Source organism: Eretmochelys imbricata, chromosome 6, assembly GCF_965152235.1.
Source record: "Eretmochelys imbricata isolate rEreImb1 chromosome 6, rEreImb1.hap1, whole genome shotgun sequence".
Lineage (NCBI taxonomy): Eukaryota > Metazoa > Chordata > Testudines > Cheloniidae > Eretmochelys > Eretmochelys imbricata.
In genome coordinates, this window is record NC_135577.1 from 8,192,497 (window position 1) to 8,214,813 (window position 22,317).

At 44.1% G+C, this 22,317-nt stretch overlaps 1 protein-coding gene across 1 annotated transcript in view; it reads left to right on the plus strand.

The window, feature by feature from the left end:
• Positions 1-22,317, plus strand: part of LOC144266048 (E3 ubiquitin-protein ligase rnf213-alpha-like) — a 181,922-nt gene that overhangs the window by 154,157 nt on the left and 5,448 nt on the right. Inside the window, exons 60-67 of the mRNA XM_077819190.1 lie at positions 756-847; positions 2,150-2,398; positions 4,626-4,767; positions 8,151-8,234; positions 8,846-9,014; positions 14,063-14,258; positions 15,791-15,868; positions 21,892-22,092. Of these exons, the coding sequence (XP_077675316.1) occupies positions 756-847; positions 2,150-2,398; positions 4,626-4,767; positions 8,151-8,234; positions 8,846-9,014; positions 14,063-14,258; positions 15,791-15,868; positions 21,892-22,092 (1,211 nt within the window). The remainder of the gene's footprint in view (positions 1-755; positions 848-2,149; positions 2,399-4,625; positions 4,768-8,150; positions 8,235-8,845; positions 9,015-14,062; positions 14,259-15,790; positions 15,869-21,891; positions 22,093-22,317) is intronic.

Sequence of the window (22,317 nt, forward strand, 5' to 3'; positions counted from 1 at the left end):
CAGTTGCTGGAGACTGTCTCCAGTTCTGATGTCCACACATCAAATAGGATCTTGCAAATTGGTAAGGATTCTGAGAAGAGCTACAAGAACAATCTGAGGTCTGGAAAACCTTCCTCATAGTGAGAGACTGAAGAAGTTCAATCTATTTAGTTTATCCAAGAGAAAGTTATGAGGTGACATGAGACTGGTCTAAAAGTGCCTTCACAGGGAAGGAGATTTCTAAAAGTAAATGACTCTTTAGTCTGGAAAAATAAACAAGATCAAATACCTGGAAACTGAAGTGAGACAAATTCAGACTAAAATTAGGTTCAAAATGTTTGAGAGAAGAGAATGTACCATCGGGACAGCTCATGTAGGAATGAGATGGATTCACCAGCACTTGGAGTCTTGACATTAAGATATGATATCTCTTTCTAAAAGATCTGCTATAGCTCAGACAGAGGTGATGGGCATGGTGTAGAAATCACTGGGTGAGGTTCTATGGCCAGTGTTATGCAGGAGGTCAGACAAGATTATCATAACGCTCTCTCCCAGCCTTATAACCTATGAACCTATTAATAAACTGATTTTTAACTGGCTAATATTTGAAGGTGCTCCTATATCTTATGACTCAGGAATCCAGTTCTCTGGTAACATTGTAATTCATTTCACTATTATGAGTAACAATATTTACTGCAACTGCTGTACTTTAGATCTGCTCGTTATTTTATGTTAAATGATGTTACAGCTGATGTGTAAGTGTATATTTCTTACAGACACAAACATGACCATTAAAGTTATGCATGAAAAAGCAGACAGAGTACGGTGGGAAAGCTGCTTCAAAGCCGTAACTCAGTCATTCTTCCAGGTATGTGAGAACCAGTTTTCTATACATGGTAAATATCACAAATATAACCAATTGTTTACTCAGGATAAGAGATTGAGCCAGGAAGAGCCCACCTGAGGCTTCCATGCCACTATCTGAAACCAGAAGTCACACACAACATTTCTAAAATGCCATTGTTTTGCCTCTTGGTTCTCAGATGCCACAGTGATGGGCACGTTATAAGAACCTGAATAGAACAACATAGACTATATTAAGCCTGGCTAATTTTTCCAATGCAGAAACTTGTCCATTGTGTTCAGCATACTAGAGAGGAAAACCCTGTGTGTTTGAGTGTCTATGAACCTGGTATTAAACTGCCTGCCACTCTGCATTTCCAAGAGTTCTGTTGGCATTTATTTATTTATTTTATTTTTCCATTAGGGCCTATTGCCCTTAACTGAAATCAGGGCCCCATTGTGTCAGGTGCTGCACGCACACACATAGCTTCATTGCGCCAGGCACTTCACTGAAACACACACAACCTAGAAATGCAGTCCCATTGTGCCAAGCACTGCACAGACAGACACACACACGCAAACGCAGCCCCATTGTGCCGGGCACCACACAGACACGTACAGAGCCCCATTGTGCCGGGCGCTGCACACAGATAGCAGCACCCAGCACAACTGGGTTCTGAGGGTAACGCAGACCCACAGAACCTTGTTGTGCCGGGCATTGCACAGACACTCAGTAACCAAGGTCAAAGACCGGTCATTCTGGGTGCTGTGCAGACACACAGTGAAAGACAGTCCCTGGCCCAAAGAGCTCATAGTCAGGGCCAAATATAGAGGCTGGCAACCCAGGCAACAACCACCTGGGCTGCCGGTCATGGGTGAGCGCCAGGCTTCGGATGCTGTTTTTGTTAGCAAATTTATCATCTTATATGAGAGGGATAAATCATGCATGCAAATCGTGCATCAGAACCATGAAATAAGCTACAAATGCAATACATAAGATATTCAAATGTTTAACAAATTGCAGGGAGAGAGGTACCAAAGATGCTCCTCACCTAAGGCCCCATTTGGTCTAGGGCCATCTATGCTCACAGTGTAAATAGACAAGGGCAGGGTTATTGTCCCCTTTTTACAGATGAGAAATGGAGACACAGTCATGAAATAGCTTCTCTGAGATCGCACGGAGTCAGCGGCAGAGCCAAGAACTGACCCGGATCTCTAGTCTGGTGCCTTAAACTTGCGCCAGCCCAGGCTGCCTCTCAGACCAACTAGAAGAGCCAGGCCCCTTTATAACAAGACTCGATTGCTAACTGACATCTCACTTCCACAGGTGCTGGAGCAGAAACTTGCTTCTGCAAAGCAGCAGATCGTAGAGGAGGAAGCTCACAGTTCAAATGTTCTCCTGAAAGTAGCCTATGGCCAGTCCCCGCCTTTCAGCCACCTGCCGAGCTGCGGGCTGATCAACATGCCCTGCATGTGGAAATTTGAACAGAGGATGACACTCCAACGCCTGACCCATCTGGTGCAACAAGAAAATGGAGCAGACCAGTTCCCTGTGCTCCTGGAACTACTGTCCAAGGTGCTCTGGGATGATTTGAACTAATGTGTACACACAAACAAACAGCACACACACACACACACACACGCAGATGTGAATACATTGTAACCCCTTTTCAGCCCAGTAGGCCAGTCAAAGTTTGGGGCCTTGTGGATGTTCTGGTTGGAAGTAGAAATTGATGGAGCCTGGTATTTTCTTAACTATAGTTTTGTTTATTTACAAGGAATGTACAAAGTCTTGTGTCTCTGAACACGGGGAATCAACTAGCAGGAAACAGCTTTTGTTGCACCCAGCACCAAGAGCAATCTTAGAGCCTGCACCTGACCTCTTCCCAAGTTTCTGCCAGAGTCAGCCACTGAGCTTTCAGCTGCTCCCTCCTTGTGGCAGTCTCTCCCTCTCAGTCTGATCTTGTCTGACCTCTGTTTTTGTGGGCTTGAATACGCTTAAATTGCTAGAGAGGCAGAGCTGAGCCGCTGTAGCACTTCAGTATAGATGATACCTATGCCAGTGGGAGGGACTCTCCCACTAGCGTAGCTCATCCATCTCCCCAAAACGCAGTAGCTAGGTTGGTGGAAGAATTCTTCCATTTCGTAGCACTGTCTACACAGGGCCTTAGGTCAGCTTAACTTACTTCAGTACAGCTGTGCCACTGTAAGGTCTCTAGTGTAGACAGAGCCTTAGAGTAATAGGAACATTAGGGCTAGAAGGGAGCTCATAGATTCCAAGGCCAGAAGGGACCATTGTGATCATCTAGTCTGACCTCCCACATAACACAGGCCAGAGAACTGCCCCAAAATAATTCCTAGAGCAGAGCTTTTAGAAGAACATCCAGTCTTGATTTTAAAATGGTCAGTTTTGAAGAATTCACCATGACCCATGGTAAATTGTTCCAGTGGTTAATTTTCTCACTGTTAAAAATATGCTCCTGGGTCATTGTGTCCAGTCCCGTGCTATTATTCATCATAGAAACCCCTTTGTAGCTTATTAAGCTCCATCTTAAAAACAGTTAGGGTGTTGGGCCCCTTCTCACTGGGAGGCTGTTCCCTCTTCTGCTGGTTTCCAGACTACATTTATTCCTGACAAGTTTATCCCCATTTGTTCTTGTGCCAACATTGTCCTTCAGCTCTTCTCCCTCCCTGGCGTTCGCCCCCCTGAACTCATTGTTCCTCCATAATGAAGCGATATTCCAGGTTAAAGAAAAATCTAATATTTATCAATTTTGAGGCCAGAAGGGGCTGTTACAATTGTCTATAGTCTGGCTTCCTGTGTAACCCAGACCAGAGACCCTCACCCAGCGTTTTCTGGGTGACCTAGAATGGATATTTTAGAAAGAGACTGAAGTCTTGATTTAAAGATAGGAGATAATTATACTAGGTTTCCCATCATGTCTGTATTTAAACATAAACGTACAAGTTTAAATTATGCCCATAAAGCCAGATTCTGAGGTGATGTGTAAGATTTACTCCTTTACTCTCATTTGGACTCTCCTAGGTCAACTCACACTCACTGATCAATGTGTAAAGGAGTCATGTGACAATGGCTGATTTCTTCAAACACTGAACAAGACACTTTATTAGAATAAAGAAAACCATAGTTTGCCTAAAACCCAGTGTCTCGCTATAATCCTAAAGTTCTTTGCCCAGACTAGGAAAAAAAACTAATTAATTAATATGTGTTAGCTAACTTTAAAACAAAAAGCATAATTTTTGCCTACTTTAAACTCCTCCCCTTCTACCAGGCTTCCTGCTACACATGTAAAAAATAGTACAGCTAACCTCACAAGGGGGTTAATTTACATCATTGTTTATGCTACGCCTCTTAATCTGGCCCAAAGAAACAAGGCAGGTGTGATCTACTGCTTCCATTCCAGTCAGGCAGCTTCATTTTACTGCAACACATGCCTATGGACAATTTGAGTTTGCTTTACAACAGGTGTGCTAGCAATTGCCAGTGTGATATGCAAGGGAGTTGGGTTAGCAGGCCCTTTGTATAGCTTTCCTAGGGTCTAATAGAGACCTGCAGGGATAAAATAGGTTACTATTAAGAAGTCCACAGAGGTTCAGGGCCAGATGGACCGGTCCCCGCTGGCTGCTTTGCACTGCTCCAATGATGCAAAGCAGCCAGACACTCACATAACCATGATGTTTTCAGGAACATCAAAACCACACGACGCCCTTCCCCATAACATCTTTCCTCTCCCACTGAACACAGACATCACGTTAAAGAGGTGGCTACTTTTCTCTTACAGCACCAGCACATCCAACACGTGCAGCACCTGCCCAAAATTCTCGCTCTGCAGCGCTCTCTGATCCACTTTTTCCAAAACGGCGATATCCATGAAGGTGAAAGGCTTTCTGTGAGAAAGTTCTTGGAACGGGACGACCTCTCAGGTACACGTCATACTTCTAGGATTATGGTACCAAATCTAACCTTGATGCAGCGGTATTGGAGTCAGTGGGGCCAGATCTCCAGCTGATGTGAATTGCTTCAGTCTCCAATGGAGTTGATAGGGCCAGATCTCCAGCTGGTACCAGATGTGCACTCCATCAGAGCCAGATGGGCACTGGCCCTACTCACCTGTGGATCCCTCAGTGCTTCGGGGATTTTCTTGCAGCCAGATCCACCAGCTTTAGGGCAGCTTTGCACTGTGGGGACAACCCCCAGCAGTCTTAGCGCTCCCAAGAGTCAGTACGACCCTATTTCCTGAGTAGCAATAAAGAACTTCATGGCTGAGCTACATGTGGTCTCTATACAGGGGATAATACTGACATGCCTGGGGCTTGAGCCAGATACTGCAGAGACCAAGGGAAAAACTCCCTTTTACTGCAGTGGGCTTTGGATCAGGCCCGTGGACAAAGAACACCTGCAGATCTGCAATTGTGTGCAAATTGTAAACATCAGTCAAACAAGCCAATGAGTGCAATTAATCAAAATGGTTCAGTGACTGAGGAGCCTAAGAGACATTGGCTTTCAATAAGACTGAGGCCCAGGTCCACACTACAGACATTTGACAGCATAGCCAGGTTGGTCAGGGTGTGATGAGGTGCAATTTGTGACTGACAGAGCTTCACGGCAAAAGCTCCTAGTACAGAGACGTAACCCTTCTGCCAGATGGAGCCAGCAGCAACCAGGGCTGGGTTCAATATCTAGGGGTTCCTTTCCATTGATACAACACAGAACTGGCTAGAGTCCCCATTCACTAACCTAGGAAAATTACACACCACACCTGGGCGCCTCCGAGAGGCAGTACCTCCCCACTCACAAGCATAGAGTCCGAGTGTAGAAAAGAAACTTTTACTAAAAGGAGGGAAGTAACTCGGCATTAATTTAGGAAAACACCGCAAACATGGTTCATAAACATAAACCATGAGTAAAAGACCCACCCCTAAGTTGGTTGGGTCTACTGAGGTCCTTTTCCTCTCAGGTTCTTAAGTCCAGCCACAAAAAAAGTCCCTTTCACATGCCCAACCCTTCTCTACACTCCACTCACAGTTGCTGTCCTTGGTCAGTGCTGACCCAGAGTTCAGAGATGCATCTGCAGAGTTCACCTCCCACCCTGTGGGGGGGGGGGGTAAAGAGGCATTATTCGCTTCTTCGCTCTGCTGGCCATTCACCAGCCACCTGCTCACCGTGCCCCTCCACCAGCCATTCTGCTGGCGCTTGTCATGCCTCTTTGCCACTGCCCTGCTGGCCACTCACCATGCCTCTCCGCCACTGCCTTGCTGGCTGCTCACTCACCAGCTAACTGTCAGTCACCTTCTGCCTCTCTGCTGTGACCTCTGCACATCAGTCTCCCAGTTATTTTCAGCTCTTTTGCAGGCTGGACAGAAACATTGCCCCAACTCAAGTGATTTCAGCTCTCAGTGATTTTAGCTCTTAGCAGGCGGGGCAGAAACACAGTTCCACAACTGGTCTCTGTTCTGATTGAGCACTTAAAATAACAAAAGGGGCTCCTAATGAAGCCTATTTAGCTATATTCTTTGAACAGCAGGGAAGAACAGGTTAAGTCAGTCTAGAGAGAACGGGGGCGGGGGGGTGGAGGGAGTTTGTGCAGACTCCTGACCAGCACACCTGTCCCACCACCTCTTACTTTCCCAGGGATTTGCCAGTCAAGCCCCTGGCTCAACAAGGTCCTCTCCACTATGGGTGACCCCCGCATTTGGAACAGGTTAAGCACAGTCCTACTTCCCTGTATTCTCACAATAATCACAACATTGATAACAGCATTTCACTACCCCTGCATTCAGTACTAATGTGATCTGTGACTCCACACCAGCCAAGTTGATTACAATGAGCAAAACACCACTCCATCTGCTGAATATCTAAGCATACCTAAACAAAGCAGGAGCAAACTGTATTTACATAACCACACCTAGAGTCTCTCTCCCCCTCCCAGCTAGCTGTCAGGGAAGCATTATCATAGAATCATAGAATATCAGGGTTGGAAGGGACCTCAGGAGGTCATCTAGTCCAACCCCCTGCTCAAAGCAGGACCAATCCCAGAGTTCAGAGATGCATTCATTCAGACCCTGCTTACATCCATAGTTAGACCAGCTGAACTGTGTTTTTGTTGGGACAGCTTATTTTGCTTAGGGAGGCGGGAATAAGCTATACTGGCAAAAGTGCAGTTTTGCCACTGTACACTGCGTCCACACTAGGAGCGCTTTCCTGGAACAGGATACTGGTATAGCCAGACAGGCAAAGTGCTCCTAACATAGACTCCTAACGTAATCTGACTTGTAAGCTGGCTTCTGAGAATGCCTGCTGGGTTGGGCTTCTGCAGATGAGATAGGAAGGGTGATGTCTAGTTCATAGAATGATAGAAACGTAGGGCTGGAAGGGACCTCGAGAGCTCGTCAAGTCCAGGATCAAGTAAACCTATATTATCCCTGACAGGTGTTTGTCCAGCATGGTCTTAAAAAACAAAAAACAAACAAAAAAAACCCAATAATGGGGATTTTACAACCTCCCCTAGAAGCTTATTCCAGAGCTTAATGACCCTTCTTAATATGTTACCTAAATCTCCCTTGCTGCAGATTAAACCCATTACTTCCTGTCCTGTCTTCACGGAGAACACTTGATCCCTGTCCTCTTTATAACAGCCCCTAACATATCTGGAGACTGTTATTGGGTCCCCCCCCCCCCCTTCAGTCTTCTTTTCTCATGTCTAAACATGCCCAGGTTTTTTTAACCTTTTCTCACAGGTCAGGTTTTCTAAACCTTTTATCATTTCTGTTCCTCTCCTCTGGACACTCTCCAGTTTGTCCACATCTTCACCCAGAAGTGGACATAGTACTCCAGCTGAGGCCTCCGCAGTGCTGAGTGGAGTGGTTACCTCCCATGAATCCTGCTGGGGCTTAAGTGGCATCATGATTTGATGGCTGTGTACATGCTGCCTAGCAGAAATTTGGGAACCACAGAGACTTTACTAGTGGGAATTTAAGCAACTGCAGAGTTAAGTAGCAGCTGAGTGATTTTAAATATCTAAATTTTGGCCTCAGGTGCATAAAGTGGCAATAAGGTGTCCAATTCCCTTTGTGGTTCTAGCCCTTGGTGCCTAAATCTCTCGAAAATCAGTCTTAGGCTCCCAAGAAATTTAGACACTTTTCAAAATTTTACCTCACATATGTAGGTAAATCTTCTTTAATGTTGCAAGGCATGTTAAAATTTTAATTAGTTCTTTTTTCTATAAGAAATATTTTTGCAAGAGGGAAACGGGTATCTTTCCTGGAAAACATCTGTTGATAAATGCCATCTTCCCTTCCAACTTTAGATGATCAGCGTTTTGCTTTTGAAAGAGCAATGCAGACTATTCAGAAAGTGTGGAGCAATATAAGATCAACTCCCAGAATCTCAGGTATTTTGACTTCCATGGTGTTTTACTTTCCTTTCTAAGTATTTTTCTATCACGCAACAAACGATTCAGTTGTGAAGCTGAGTACAAGTCCACTCCAGAGTAATTACCGAGTATTCCCTGATACACAAAGTATCCAAAGTAACCCCTATCCTGCAAACATCCTTAACATACTCTGAGTCGTTCCACTGACTTCGCTGGGGCTACTCCCAATGTCTAAAGCTCAACATGGACATAAATCTTTGCAGGGTTGACGAGGAAGGGAGCTGCTTATTAGTAGGGCAATGATAATCAGATCACTCTGTTATGTAGGCTAACTGAGCATTATCCCAGGTGGAAATTGCTAGCTAGAACTGGGGGTGACTTATTTTTTTCTAAGTTTTGCAAGTTTTTCACAACTTTTTTTTTTTTTTAAACAAAACACTTGCTGGGGATTTTTTGGTTGAATTTTATTTATTTAGATTTCATTTGAAATTTTGACAAAAGATGTGTGAAATGTGGAGAATTATTTTGTGGAAAATGTCCCCCCCCCCTTAGTTCTACCCTTGTCATTTGATATCCTGGTTCCTGTGATTCCATACACACTGTGTGAAAGATTCTCTGCTCTATTACAGAAATCAGTATCCCTAAAGACCTGTGGTGTAAGGAGATCAACGCTGACACTGCCATCCTGGACCTCATGCCAACCACTCCATCCATAACTTCCATTGTTACGAGGTTCTTAATACAGCTCCAGAACAGCTTCATTGACACCGCTGCTCAACTCACTAAGGAAAAGCAAAGGTATCTTTCAATCCTCGCCCCTAGAGGTGAACCACTCTGACTAGGTAACTTTAGTTACCCATAAATCAACAATTCAGCTTAACACATAGATCCTGAGTTTCCTCTCACTTCAGATGGTATAAAACAGGCATAGCTCCACTGATGTCAATGGTTTTACTCCTGATGTACAGCCATATACGCGAGGAGGGCCAGGCCAGACTTCTCCAAGAAGAAAACATGACTCTTATGACCTCGTGCAATGCGGTAGTTAGGTTGAGACCATCTCAAGGCCTGGTCTGCTCAGGTGGGGTGTAAAGTTGATTTAGTTTGTTCAGGGAGATACTTTGAATAAGCTTGAATTATATCTAATGCCTGAAGGACTGATCAACTGCACTGCAATTTAGGAAGTTCAGTGATCCTCATTTATTTTAGTGTCCCAGACACTGGAACTAGGGGTGTTGGGGATGCGGCAGCACCCCTGGCTTGAAGTGGTTTCTATCATATACAGGATTTACAGTTGTTGGTTTTATTAATGGTTTTCAGCACTCAGCACCCTGGTCCCAGACTTATCTTAGGGTAGGTGAGATTAGAATCCGACCCTGACCCCACTGCAGTCAGGAGGTGACTCAGGATTGATCCCAGAGGAGCTGAGATCAGAATCCAGTTTTGACCCCACAGTAATCAAGGGATGACTCCAAATTAGCCCAGGGTAACTTCTCATGTTACCCTAAGGAAGGACTGGGGAGCACAGCAAGATGCTTATGATCTCAGCAGGGAGGTGCCTTTTTAAAGCTAACCTGGGAGTGCCACAGACATTTAGTGGCATATAACCCAGAGCGTGATCCCAGCTGTACCAGTATGAAGATGTTGACAGCAGTGTAGTTTCCCATAAATTTAGGGGAATATGTTATGGTGGTGTAAGCATCTTTATACCGGTACAACTGCACCTGGCTAGGGGTCGAACCAATGTAACTATTTAGCTAAAAAAAAAAAAAAAAAATCACACACACCCCAAAATAGTTACATTAGTAGAAGATCTGTCTCTAGAGGAGACTAGCTGAACCCATACAAGTCAGCTGCAAACGGATATAAGAGCATCCACACAAGGGTTTGCACCAGTGCAAATACATGGATTTTAAACTGATTTCAGCTCAACTGGTGCACTTGATCTTAGCCAAAAGGCCAAGAAGCACTTGATTTCAGTTCAACTGATGCAACCACTGTGTATAGAGCTTAATCGTGTTCCTATTGAATTCAAAAGCAAAACTCCCATTGGCGTTAATGGGGCAGGTTCAAACTCTTAGGGCCACATTTACAAAGGTGTTTAGGCACTTGAAAATGCAGAGGCATCTCATGGGATTTTCTAAATTGCCAAGGCAGGTTAGGCTCCAAACTCTCATTGTTTTCAATGGCTGAAATGGGAGGTAGAACAGGCTAGTGGACAGAGTGCAACACAAAAACGCAGAAGACCTGGCTAATCCTGGCTTTGGTAGCTGATGCTGGGCAAATCAATTTTGCTTTCACTGTGTCTCAGTTTTCTCTTCTGTAAAATGGGGATAATGATACTTGGCTCTTTGAGAGGCAAGACCTAGAAGTTATAACTTATTATCTGCATCTGTAGGTACCCAAAGACCTTTGTAAAGCTGATCTTTGACCTTTGGTCCTTTAGCTCACACAGCAAAGGTACTCAGTGCTTGAGACTGCAGAGTCTTTCCTTGATTTTCTCTTGTTGTCTCCTCTCAGTGGATAGGGACCCAGCCCGTTCTGATTTCCTGTTGCTGTGTTGCCAACTCTCACTGTTCTACAGCTTTCCTATCAGTTCTGTCAGTTTCTGGCCTTGGTGGCAGTGGGGAAAAGACTAGAAACATGGTCCCCAAGCCTACCAACTACAGAAAGTGAATAGAAAGGACTCAGAACATAATATTCTTTAAATCTTAAGCCAGCTGCATGATTTGGAGCCCAGCGGTGGGGCTGGCCAAGCTGACGGGGTGTTGTGCTGTCAGGGTAAACATCACAATGATTCATATTCATTTAAAGACAGAAGGGACTCTTAGATCATCCAGTCTGAGCTCCATCCAGGCCATTAGTGTCACCCGGTTACCCAAGTTCTAAGCCCAATAACTTGTGTTTGGCTAAAGTATCTTCCAAAAAGGCATCCAATCTGGATTGGAAGCCATCAAGGGATGGAGAATCCACCACTTCCCTTGGCAGTTTGCTCCAAGGGTTAATCACCTTCACTGTCAACATTTGATGCCATATTTCCAGTTTGAATTTATCAGGCTTCATCTTCCAGCCATTGGTTTTTGTTCACCGCTAGAGTAAAGAGTCCTTTAGTACCCATAATTTTCAATGTGTACAGATTTTTATAGAGGACCAAGGGCTTCTTTCACTCAGCAAGTGACACAGCCAGCCAGCCAGCCAGCACTGCTTCTGCATGTGAAACTTCAACCTAGCAGCGCATCATTGAGAGCAGCTTTAGGCTCTTCCTCCACTGACTTCTGTGGCACTGTTATGCTGATGTGACTGAGCATAGTGTTTCGCTCACTGTCAGCAGCTCTGCCAAGAATGAAAAAGAATATGAGTCTGCCCCCCAGAAATCACAAGATTCCTCAAAAGTCACAAGATTTTTTAAGTTTCAGAGTAGCAGCCATGTTAGTCTATATCTGCAAAAAAAACAGGAGTACTTGTGGCACCTTAGAGACTAACAAATTTATTAGAGCATAAGCTTTCATGGGCTACAGCCCACTTCATCAGATGCATAGAATGGAACATATAGTAAGAAGATATATATACATACAGAGAACATGAAAAGGTGGAAGTTGCCCTACCAATTCTAAGAGGCTAATTAATTAAGATGAGCTATTATCAGCAGGAGAAAAAAAACTTTTGTAGTGATAATCAGGATGGCTCATTTCAGGCAATTGACAAGAAGGTGTAAGGATACTTAACATAGGGAAATAGATTCAATTTGTGTAATGGCTCAGCCATTCCCAGTCTCTATTCAAGCCTAAGTTAATGGTATCTAGTTTGCATATTAATTCAAGTTCAGCAGTTTCTCATTGGAGTCTGTTTTTGAAGCTTTTCTGTTGCAAAATTGCTACCTTTAAGTCTGTTACTGAGTGACCAGAGAGGTTGAAGTGTTCTCCTACTGGTTTTTGAATATTATGATTCCTGATGTCAGATTTGTGTCCATTTATTCTTTTGCATAGACTGTCCAGTTTAGCCAATAATACATGGCAGAGGGGCATTGCTGCCACACGATGGCATATATCACATTGGTAGATGTGCAGGTGAACGAGCCCCTGATGGCGTGGCTGATGTGATTAGGTCCTATGATGATGTCACTTGAATAGATATGTGAACAGAGTTGGCATCGGGCTTTGTTGCAAGGATGGGTTCCTGGGTTAGTGTTTTTGTTCTGTGGTGTGTGGTTGCTGGTATTTGCTTCAGGTTGGGGAGCTGTCTGTAAGCAAGGACTGGTCTGTCTCCCAAGATCTGTGAGAGTGAGGGATCATCTTTCAGGATAGGTTGTAGATCTTTGATGATGAGCTGGAGAGGTTTTAGTTGGGAGCTGTAGGTGACGGCTAGTGGCGTTCTGTTGTTTTCTTTGTTGGGCCTGTCCTGTAGTAGGTGACTTCTAGGTACTCTTCTGGCTCTGTCAATCTGTTTTTTCACTTCAACAGGTGGGTACTGTAGTTTTAAGAATGCTTGATAGAGATCTGGTAGGTGTTTGTCTCCGTCTGAGGGGTTGGAGGAAATGTGGTTGTAACTTAGAGCTTGGCTGTAGACAATGGACTGTGTGGTGTGTCCTGGATGAAAGCTGGAGGCATGTAGGTAAGTATAGTGGTCAGTAGGTTTCCGGTATAGGGTGGTGTTTATGTGACCATCGCTTATTAGCACAGTAGTGTCCAGGAAATGGACCGCTTGTGTGGATTGGTCCAGGCTGAGGTTGATGATGGGAGGGAAATTGTTGAAATCATAGTGACAACAAGGAGTCTGGTGGCACCTTAAAGGCTAACAGATTTATTTAGGCATAAACTTTTGTGGGTAAAAACTGCACTTCTTCAGAAAGCTTATGCTCAAATAAATCTGTTAGTTTTTAAGGTGCCACCGGACTTCATGTTAGTCTGAATCCACAAAAACAACAAGGCTACCCCGATACTTGAAATCATGGTGGAATTCCTCAGGGGCTTCTTTCCCATGGGTCCAGATGATGAATACTTTTAAAAATATTGTTATGCTCAAAGGTGCCATCAAGTGGGTCTTTGATCTACAGTTACTCACAGACTTCCTTAAAGCTGATGAGTTTGCAAAGCACCTTTATTTCTGGCTAACTGAAAGGAGTGACTAACTACCCCTGTATATAATGATAGATGGAAACAGTAGAAGCCACTGCCCAGGGCACTAGGCCACATGGCAAGGCCAATCAGAAAGTAAGCCATGTGATTTCCCTGAAATTAATTGCAAATGTAAAGAGCTAGTGGATTGTTTGGCAAACTGTGTGTATGTGTGAGAAGCAGAAAGATGGGAGGAAAAAGCCAGCAGAAAATGAGAGAAGCAGTGGTGAGCACCGCCCAGAGACAGAGTTCTTCCAGACTTGGAAATGGTGAGCCAAGGACCTGCCTCCTGCTTGTGTGTTTCTACTGTGTTCAGGAACCAGGACTTCATGTGCATTCTGTAAATAAACAGGGTTTCACCAAAGAAATACCTGACCTGTCATCCATTTCTCCTCCTAATGGAAACAATCCCACAAGCCCCTAACTGCTAGCTAACTACTTGGACCAAAAGGATCAAAAATAATAAAGGTGTAGGTGTTTTTATTTGCCTCCCAGGGTCAAGATTTCAAGCTTTTCTTGGTAGTTACAACGGTGGCAAATTTACTTCTTTTTTAAACGCAAGCTGCATTTCTCCTGTGATCACATGACTCCAGTAGCTGGAACCCCTAATGTCACGAGACTCCCAAGAGTCGGAAGCCCAGCGATGGGCTAAACGGCCTAAAATGGAACAAGCTCTGATTTCTTTGTCAGTAAAGAAGACAACGCTGCATGTTGTTCTGCCCTATTCTCCAGGTCTGTTTCAGCGGAAGAAGTGAAGCACGCCTCTGTGTTAAGTGTTACCGAGAGCGACTTGATCACCATGGCGCTGTCAAACTTCCAGTATGTGCTAGAGGAAGATGGAACCAAGACCACCCACTATAATTTTCTGACTCTGCAGAGGCAAGTGATTCACCGATTCATCAGCGGGAAGCCAGTCGTGAAAGCCCAGGTGAGTTCAGGATGAAATCATGGAGGCGGTGCTTTGCCATAGACTTCAGTGCAGCCAGGATTTTACTCTCAGTGCTTGCTGCTCTGCCGCCTGGCACCTGTGTGGAGTTATTCACACCTGAACAAAATGAGTGTAAACCACAAACAAATTAAAATGCATAGGTGGAAATGGTGATGGGAGGTGAAAGACCTGATCCACTCTCGCCTTACTCCAGCTTTATACGTTTTGAGATTCAGTGACTTCAGTGGGGTTACACTGGTATAAATTGGGAATAAATGCATTGGCAAATCAGCTCCACTGTGTTTAGACTTATTTTAAAATTTTCAAAAGAGCCTAAGTGACTTAGGAGAAGAGCTGGTTTGGGAATTTGTTGATACAATTTTGTTCTTGGAAAATGCCAATTTATCAAAACCGAAACTTCCCGTGGGAACATGCTGATTTTGACAAATTGTTCACTTTAAAAAAATGGAAAATTTGGAGAAATGTTTTGCAAATACAGTATAAAACATCTCATTTCCACATTTTTGGAACAAAATGTTTTGATTTCTGGTTTGAAACGGGTGTATATTTTGAAATTAGTTATTTCTTTTAGTTTAAATTTTAAAAATAAAAGTAAAGGTCAAAGTCAAAATTAAACATTTTGAGATTATCAAAACATTTCAATTTACCCAAACCAAAGATTTTTTTCAGGTTTTCGGTCTTTGAAATTTTCAAGATTTTGAGTGCCCATCTTGATTTGGGAAGAGAAAAATTTTTGAACTCTTAAATTCTTGCAAGATAGGAAAACTATTTCCCTTAGAGCTTTGCTTAGAAGCCTAAATTGCACAGACTTTCAGAGAGACGTAGGCTCCTAGGAGCCAGATTTTAAAAAAAACAAACAAACAAAAACCCACGTCTTTAGGCATCTAGGGGCCTAGTGGAATTTTCAAAAATGTCTAATGAGGTTAGGTGCCTTGTTTTTCAATGGGAATCATGTGATTTAGGCCAGGGGCACCAGAACAGGCGCCATGGCCCCTCCTCTTTTTACCAGCCATAAGTGTAAGTGATGGGGGGAGGGGGCAGAGAGGAGCAAGTGGTATCAGGGCATTGGGGAGAAGGGGTGGTGCGAGGGCAGGGCCTCAGGAGGAAGGTGCGGTGCAAAGGCAGGACCTTGGGAAGGATCCGTGTGAGGGGGCAGGGTCACAGTTCTGGTGCCCATGGCCCCTTTTCTTTTAGTTGCCTTATGTCACCCCTGATTTAGGCACCCAAACGATTAAATCATCTTTAAAAATAGGACTGCCCTGAACACTTTAGCCTAAACTCCCATTGATTTCAATGGATGATTTTTGAAAATCTCACTAGGCAACTTTAAAAATCTGGTCTTAAGAGCCTAAGCCACTTTTCAAAATGGACCTTTGGCTCCTAAATCCCTTAGGTGCTTTTGAAAATTATGCTCTAATCCATGGCATGGGCTTCAGGGTTGTTGTTTTTCTGTATTGAACAATGCTGTGCTTTATAAACCAGTTATTAATCACTAATGTTTTCACTTTCAGACAACTCCATCCATTACACTGAACAATGTGAAGACTCTGCACTCCACGAAAGTTAATGTTAAACAACAATTGTGCCAGGTAAGATTAATAACGACTCTAGGTTTTCCCCAGCTCCAAACTCAGATAATCCTCTCTCTTTTGCCCATTGTAAATAGCTTTCATAGCTACTATAGGGTCAGAAGGTTGAGTAAATATCCCAAACCTACAGTATGTCCACTCGCCCATTAAGGGCAACATTCTCTAAACTATCCAATCATTTCTGGGTGCCTCCAGGATTTGGGTGCTCAGCTTGAGACATCAGAGCAGCACAAAGTGGCTGTAGAGTACACCAAGATCAGGCTCCTGAGCCAAGTGGAGCATCAGACTTTAACTTTAGCTACTAAAAAGCACATTTTGTACAGTTCCTTGGCGACTTGGAGTCAGGGGGGCTGTTTCTCTTCCCTTGTACACCAGTTTTACTCCACTGACTGCCTGGATTTTACTCCTGAATTACACTGATGTAACATTTATTAAACTTCAAACACATTTTGAAATAATTCCCATGATAAAACAATGATCGATCTAGAGAAAGGTGTTCTCCCTGTCTCATAACACAGGAGCAAGAGGTGGTTCTTCTTAGGAATGTGCCTGTGGGTGCTCCACTTTAGGTGTCTTGATGCCCTGCACTTGTAATTGGAGATCTGTGGTAGCAGTGCCTGGTTGGGTCGCGCATGTACTGTTACCATCTTGCGCTGCTTCAGATGGTTACATAGTACTGGGTGACTAACCGTCCCTCAGTTCCTTTTCTCCTGCCTTTGGCAGGAGTCAGAGCGATCAGCAACACCCTCTCTTACTTTAGATAAGATTAGCTTTTAGATGCTTTATAGTATAAGCAGTAGTTAGATATTTTACCCTTTATACCTATTTTTATCTGTTAAGTTTCTTCCCTATGTACCTTTATTCCCCTCAGTAGAAAGATATGTTTAGCTCCAGTAGGATTATTACCCTCTTTTTTTTGTAGGGGGACAGACTTTCTCGGGTATGCCTAGATCACTGGGCTTCAAATGCTGCCTGACTTGTAGACTGTCAATCCCGGTTTCTGACAGACACACATTGAGTGTCTGTCTCGGTGAGATGCACATTATTCAAAAGTGTCCATATTGCCAGAACCTCATGGCCAGGGCAAGAAAAAAAAACAGGAATCTCCAACTTAAACGCCTTATGATGCAGAAATCCCTCAGGCTGGCCTCAGACCCCAAGTCCAGGACACCTTAGGGCCAACTGTTGCCATCGACAGCCTTTGACAGAGGTTCTGTCCCAGCAGTGCCCACAAAGGATCCTTTACCCAAGAAAGGCAACCAAAAAGCGTTCCCAGACTTTTCTGCACTGGGAATTGGTTAAGAAAAAGCGATCCCTGACTGAAAAAATCTACTCTAGTACTGACGGCACCGAGTGTGTCAGATCATGAAACACCAGGACTGTCCAGTTTCGAGAGTGAAAGACCCTATGAAGACAAGCTCGAATGGAGGCTTGCAAAGCAAAGTGAAACCCTCAACATGAGCACCCACAGAGCCAAAAAAACCTCGGCACTGACTGACAAAATGGGGCCACCTGTGGTACTTGTGCCACACAGCTCAAAACTCTTGGCACTGGCGGCTACAATTCACACTCCTGGACTGCCAGCAACACTGTCCCTGGTACTGAAGCTCACAGTTCCACAACAGTTCGAGACATGTGGACCTAATAGTCTCTTCAACACTAGAATCCCCTCTACTTGGTACCAAGGATACTTCATCCAGCTTGGTACTGAGCCACTTGAATATTCCTTCTAGGTCAGCCCCCACTATGTCCAGTGGACAAAGCTAATGTACTCAATGCTTTTTTTGCCTCTGTCTTCACAAACAAGGTCAGCACCCACACTGCTGCATGGGGCAGCACAGCATGGGGAGGAGGTAACCAGCCCTCTGTGGAGAAAGAAGTGGTTCACGACTATTTAGAAAAGCTGGACGAGCACAAGTCCATGGGGCTGGATGCACTGCATCTAAGGGTACTAAAGGGAGTTGGTAAATGTGATTGCAGAGCCAATGGCCCTTATCTTTGAAAGCTCATGGCGATCGGGGGAGGTCCCAGATGACTGGGAAAAGGCTAATGTAATGGCCATCTTTTAAAAAGGGAAGGAGGAGGATCCAGGGAACTACAGGCCAGTCAGCCTCACCTCAGTCCCTGGAAAAATCATGGAGCAGTTCCTCCAGGAATCCATTCTGAAGCACTTAGAGGAGAAGAAAGTGATCAGGAACAGTCAGCATGGATTCACCAAGGGCAAGTCATGCCTGACTACCTACTTGCCTTCTATGACGACATAACTGGCTCTGTGGATGAGGGGAAAGCAGTGGATGTGTTATTCCCTGACTTTAGCAAAGCTTTTGATACGGTCTCCCACAGTATTCTTGCCAGCAAGTTAAGGAAGTATGGGCTGGATGAATGGACTATAAGGTGGCTAGAAAGCTGGCTAGATCATTGGGCTCAATGGGTAGTGATCAATGGCTTCATGTCTAGTTGGCAGCCAGTATCAAGTGGAGTGCCCCAAGGGTCGGTCGTGGGTCGGTTTTGTTCAATATCTTCATTAACGATCTGGAGGAGGGTGTGGACTGCGCCCTCAGCAAGTTTGCAGATGACACTAAACCGGGAGGAGTGGTAGATACGCTGGAGGGTAGGGATAGGATACAGAGAGACCTCGACAAATTAGAGGACTGGGCCAAAAGAAATCTGATGAGGTTCAACAAGGACAAGTGCAGAGTCCTGCACTTAGCACGGAAGAACCCAATGCACAGCTACAGACCAGGGACCAAATGGCTAGGCAGCAGTTCTGCTGAAAAAGGACCTAGGGGTTACAGTGGACGAGAAGCTGGATATGAGTCAGTGTGCCCTTGTTGCCAAGAAGGCTAATGGCATTTTGGGCTATATAAGTAGGGGCATTGCCAGCAGATCGAAGGACGTGATCATTCCCATCTATTTGGGATTGGTGAGGCCTCATCTGGAGTACTGTGTCCAGTTTTGGGCCCCACGCTACAAGAAGGATGTGGAAAAATTGGAAAGAGTCCAGCGGAGGGCAACAAAAATGATTAGTTTCAGAGTAGCAGCTGTGTTAGTCTGTATTCACAAAAGAAAAGGAGTACTTGTGGCACCTTAGAGACTAACAAATTTATTTGAGCATAAGCTTTCGTGAGCTACAGCTCACTTCGTCGGATGCATTCAGTGGAAAAATACAGTGGGGAGATTTATATACACAGAGAACATGAAACAATGGGTGTTACCATACACACTGTAACAAGAGTGATCAGGTAAGGTTAGCTATTACCAGCAGGAGAGCGGGGCGGGGGGGGGGGGGGGAACCTTTTGTAGTGATAGTCAAGGTGGGCCATTTCCAGCAGTTGACAAGAATGTCTGAGGAACAGTGGTGGGGGGTGGAGCAGGGGAAATAGTTTTACTTTGTGTAATGACCCATCCACTCCCAGTCTCTATTCAAGCCTAAGTTAATCATATGCAGTTTGCAAATTAATTCCAATTCAGCAGTCTCTTGTTGGAGTCTGTTTTTGAAGTTTCTTTGTTGAAGAATTGCCACTTTTAGGTCTGTAGTCGAGTGACCAGAGAGATTGAAGTGTTCTCCAACTGGTTTTTGGATGTTATAATTCTTGACGTCTGATTTGTGTCCATTTATTCTTTTACGTAGAGACTGTCCAGTTTGACCAATGGACATGGCAGAGGGGGCATTGCTGGCACATGATGGCATATATCACATTGGTAGATGTGCAGGTGAACGAGCCTCTGATAGTGTGGCTGATGTGATTAGGCCCTATGATGGTGTCCCCTGAATAGATATGTGGGCACAGTTGGCAACGGGCTTTGTTGCAAGGATAGGTTTCCTGGGTTAGTGGTTCTGTTGTGTGGTATGTGGTTGCTGGTGAGCATTTGCTTCAGTTTGGGGGGCCGTCTGTAGGCAAGGACTGGCCTGTCTCACAAGATTTGTGAGAGTGATGGGTCATCCTTCAGGATAGGTTGTAGATCCTTGATGATGCGTTGGAGAGGTTTTAGTTGGGGGCTGAAGGTGACGGCTAGTGGCGTTCTGTTATTTTCTTTGTTGGGCCTGTCCTGTAGTAGGTGACTTCTGGGTACTCTGGTATTCCTCATCACCATCATGTCCGCCAGATGGGTGGGAGAACTGGGTGCCTTAATGGCAAACTTCCTTTAAAGACAAAGTTGCCTTAAGACCACCTCCCAAATTCCTACCAAGGTTGCCTCCCTCTTTCATTTGAATCAACCCATTTACTTATCTGTTTTTCCCCCCCAAAACCACATGCAGATGGAAGGGAGGCATCACTTCACATACTGGACACTTGCAGAGTTCTAGCTTTCTACATTGAAAGAGCAAAACCATTTAAAAATTCATCAAGATTTGTCGTTATAACAGAATGATCAATGGGAGGAACTAAGTGGATATCAGGATGTATCCACCTTTGTTATCAAAACTTCCATTTACAAGTCCCAACGGGCATCTACACACTCTACCAGAACACTTTCCGCATCCGAAGCTTTTCTCAATGTTTCTATTATCGGCATTTGCAGAGCAGAAACTTGGGGATCAGCCCATCCATTCACAAAAACTCTGCTATACAACAGTCAGCATCAGATGCTCGCTTTGTACTCATTGTGTTATCCACCATCCACAACACAACTCCAAAGCCACTCCCTTCCACTGAGAGCACTGCTCAATAGTCACCTAAAGTGTAGCACCCACAGGGACAACCATCTTGAAGAACCTCAGTTACTGCACCGAGTAACCTTCTCACATTCAATGAAGTTAAAAAGGTGGAAATTCAAAACTGATCCAATGAAATACTTTTACATGATATGTGATCATCTTGTGGAACTCATTGCCTCAGGAAGTCAGAGGCAAAGAAGTTGCAAGATTCCAGGAAGTATTGGACATTTCTGTAGATGCCAAGAATACCCAGTTAGCATAATTAGTGATGACAAAAATTGTGTAAACCTCCTGCTTTAGGGTTTGAGCCAAATCTCAGAGACTAGATGGGACCTAGCTTGGGGGGGGGGGCAGGCAGATCATCCCCCATCTGATACAGTGGGGTTCCTACACTTTCCTCTGCAGCATCTGGTGCTGGGTGTTGTCAGAGACAGGTGACGGCTACATGGGCTTTGGTGTTGATCCCATCTGGGAATACCCATGTACCCTTCTCCTAAATCCCATAAAATTTAGGAAGGATGAAAGATCTTTTAATGTGGTTCCATATAAACTGATCTCCAAACCTTTCCAGTTTCATAGAGAATGATATCCTTTCTATAGTTTGTCACCTTCCCCTAGAATTCCAAGCAGGGAAAGAATTCTCAATTGAATTCTATAGCAAAATCAAAAAAATGTATAGCGCTTGCAATCTGTCGGAGGTTTGCTTAGAGTCACCTGACTTTACGGTCTTAACTACCAGAATGAGATAAAATACTTAATAGTATCTGTGCATTATTAGCACAGCTTAACAATAAGGTGACTTGATCAGTCTTTAAGTACCTACATGGGGAACAAATATTTGATAAAGGCTTTTCAATCTAGTAGCCAAAAAGGTATACTGTGCTCTAGTGGCTGGACAAATTCACGTTGGAAATAAAGTATACATTTTTAACAGTGAGGATAATTAACCATTGGAATGATTTACTAGGGGCCATGGTGGATTCTCCATCACTAGTAATCAAGATTGGATGTTTTTCTGAAAGAGCTGCTGTAGTTCACACAGGAATTATTTTGGGGAAGTTCTGTGGCTTGTGTTACACAGATGGTCAGATTCACTAGACCATCATAGTGGTTTCTTCTGGCCTTAGAATCTATTTATCTAATATTCATGTGTCTTATATATGGCACCTCTATCAAAATTCCTCATATCTTCTTCACACATTGTATACAATCCCATGGATCATATAAGGCCAGTGTGGAAACACTTAAGGCTGAGTTTTTCAAAGTTGCTTAGGGGATTTGGATGCTATTGATTGTAACGGGAATTGGATGTGGAAATCCTACAGACAGCCTGACTCCTTTTGTCTCCTGTTGCTATCCTTAGGAACCACTGAGCGTGAGTCAGATGAAACTCATTATGGAAGAGGCCGGTTCAGTGAGCGACATTTCCAGAGCACTCTCCACCCTGAAAGTGGCTGCGGAGTTCCTGGCCGTGACTGGAGGGGACCCAGAGCGGCTCCTGACTGAGTATGTCAGAAATGACCTGAAGATGGAGGCTAATGCAAAGAAGTTCAGAGACTTACCGGTAAGAGATTAACTTTGGTTTGAATTCACAGCAATGAAAATGAAGCTCTTTATAATAAATATTTTGTGTTTTCATGCTTTCTACTATGAAGTCTGAATATAGAGTAAGGTTTTTCAAAACTGTTCTTTGAGAGGAATTTGGGATTTTGACTAAAGGATTTTTGTTGTTGTAAAAGAAATGAAAAAACTTGAGTTTCATCCCAAAAATGGAAAACTTTGCTCTGAA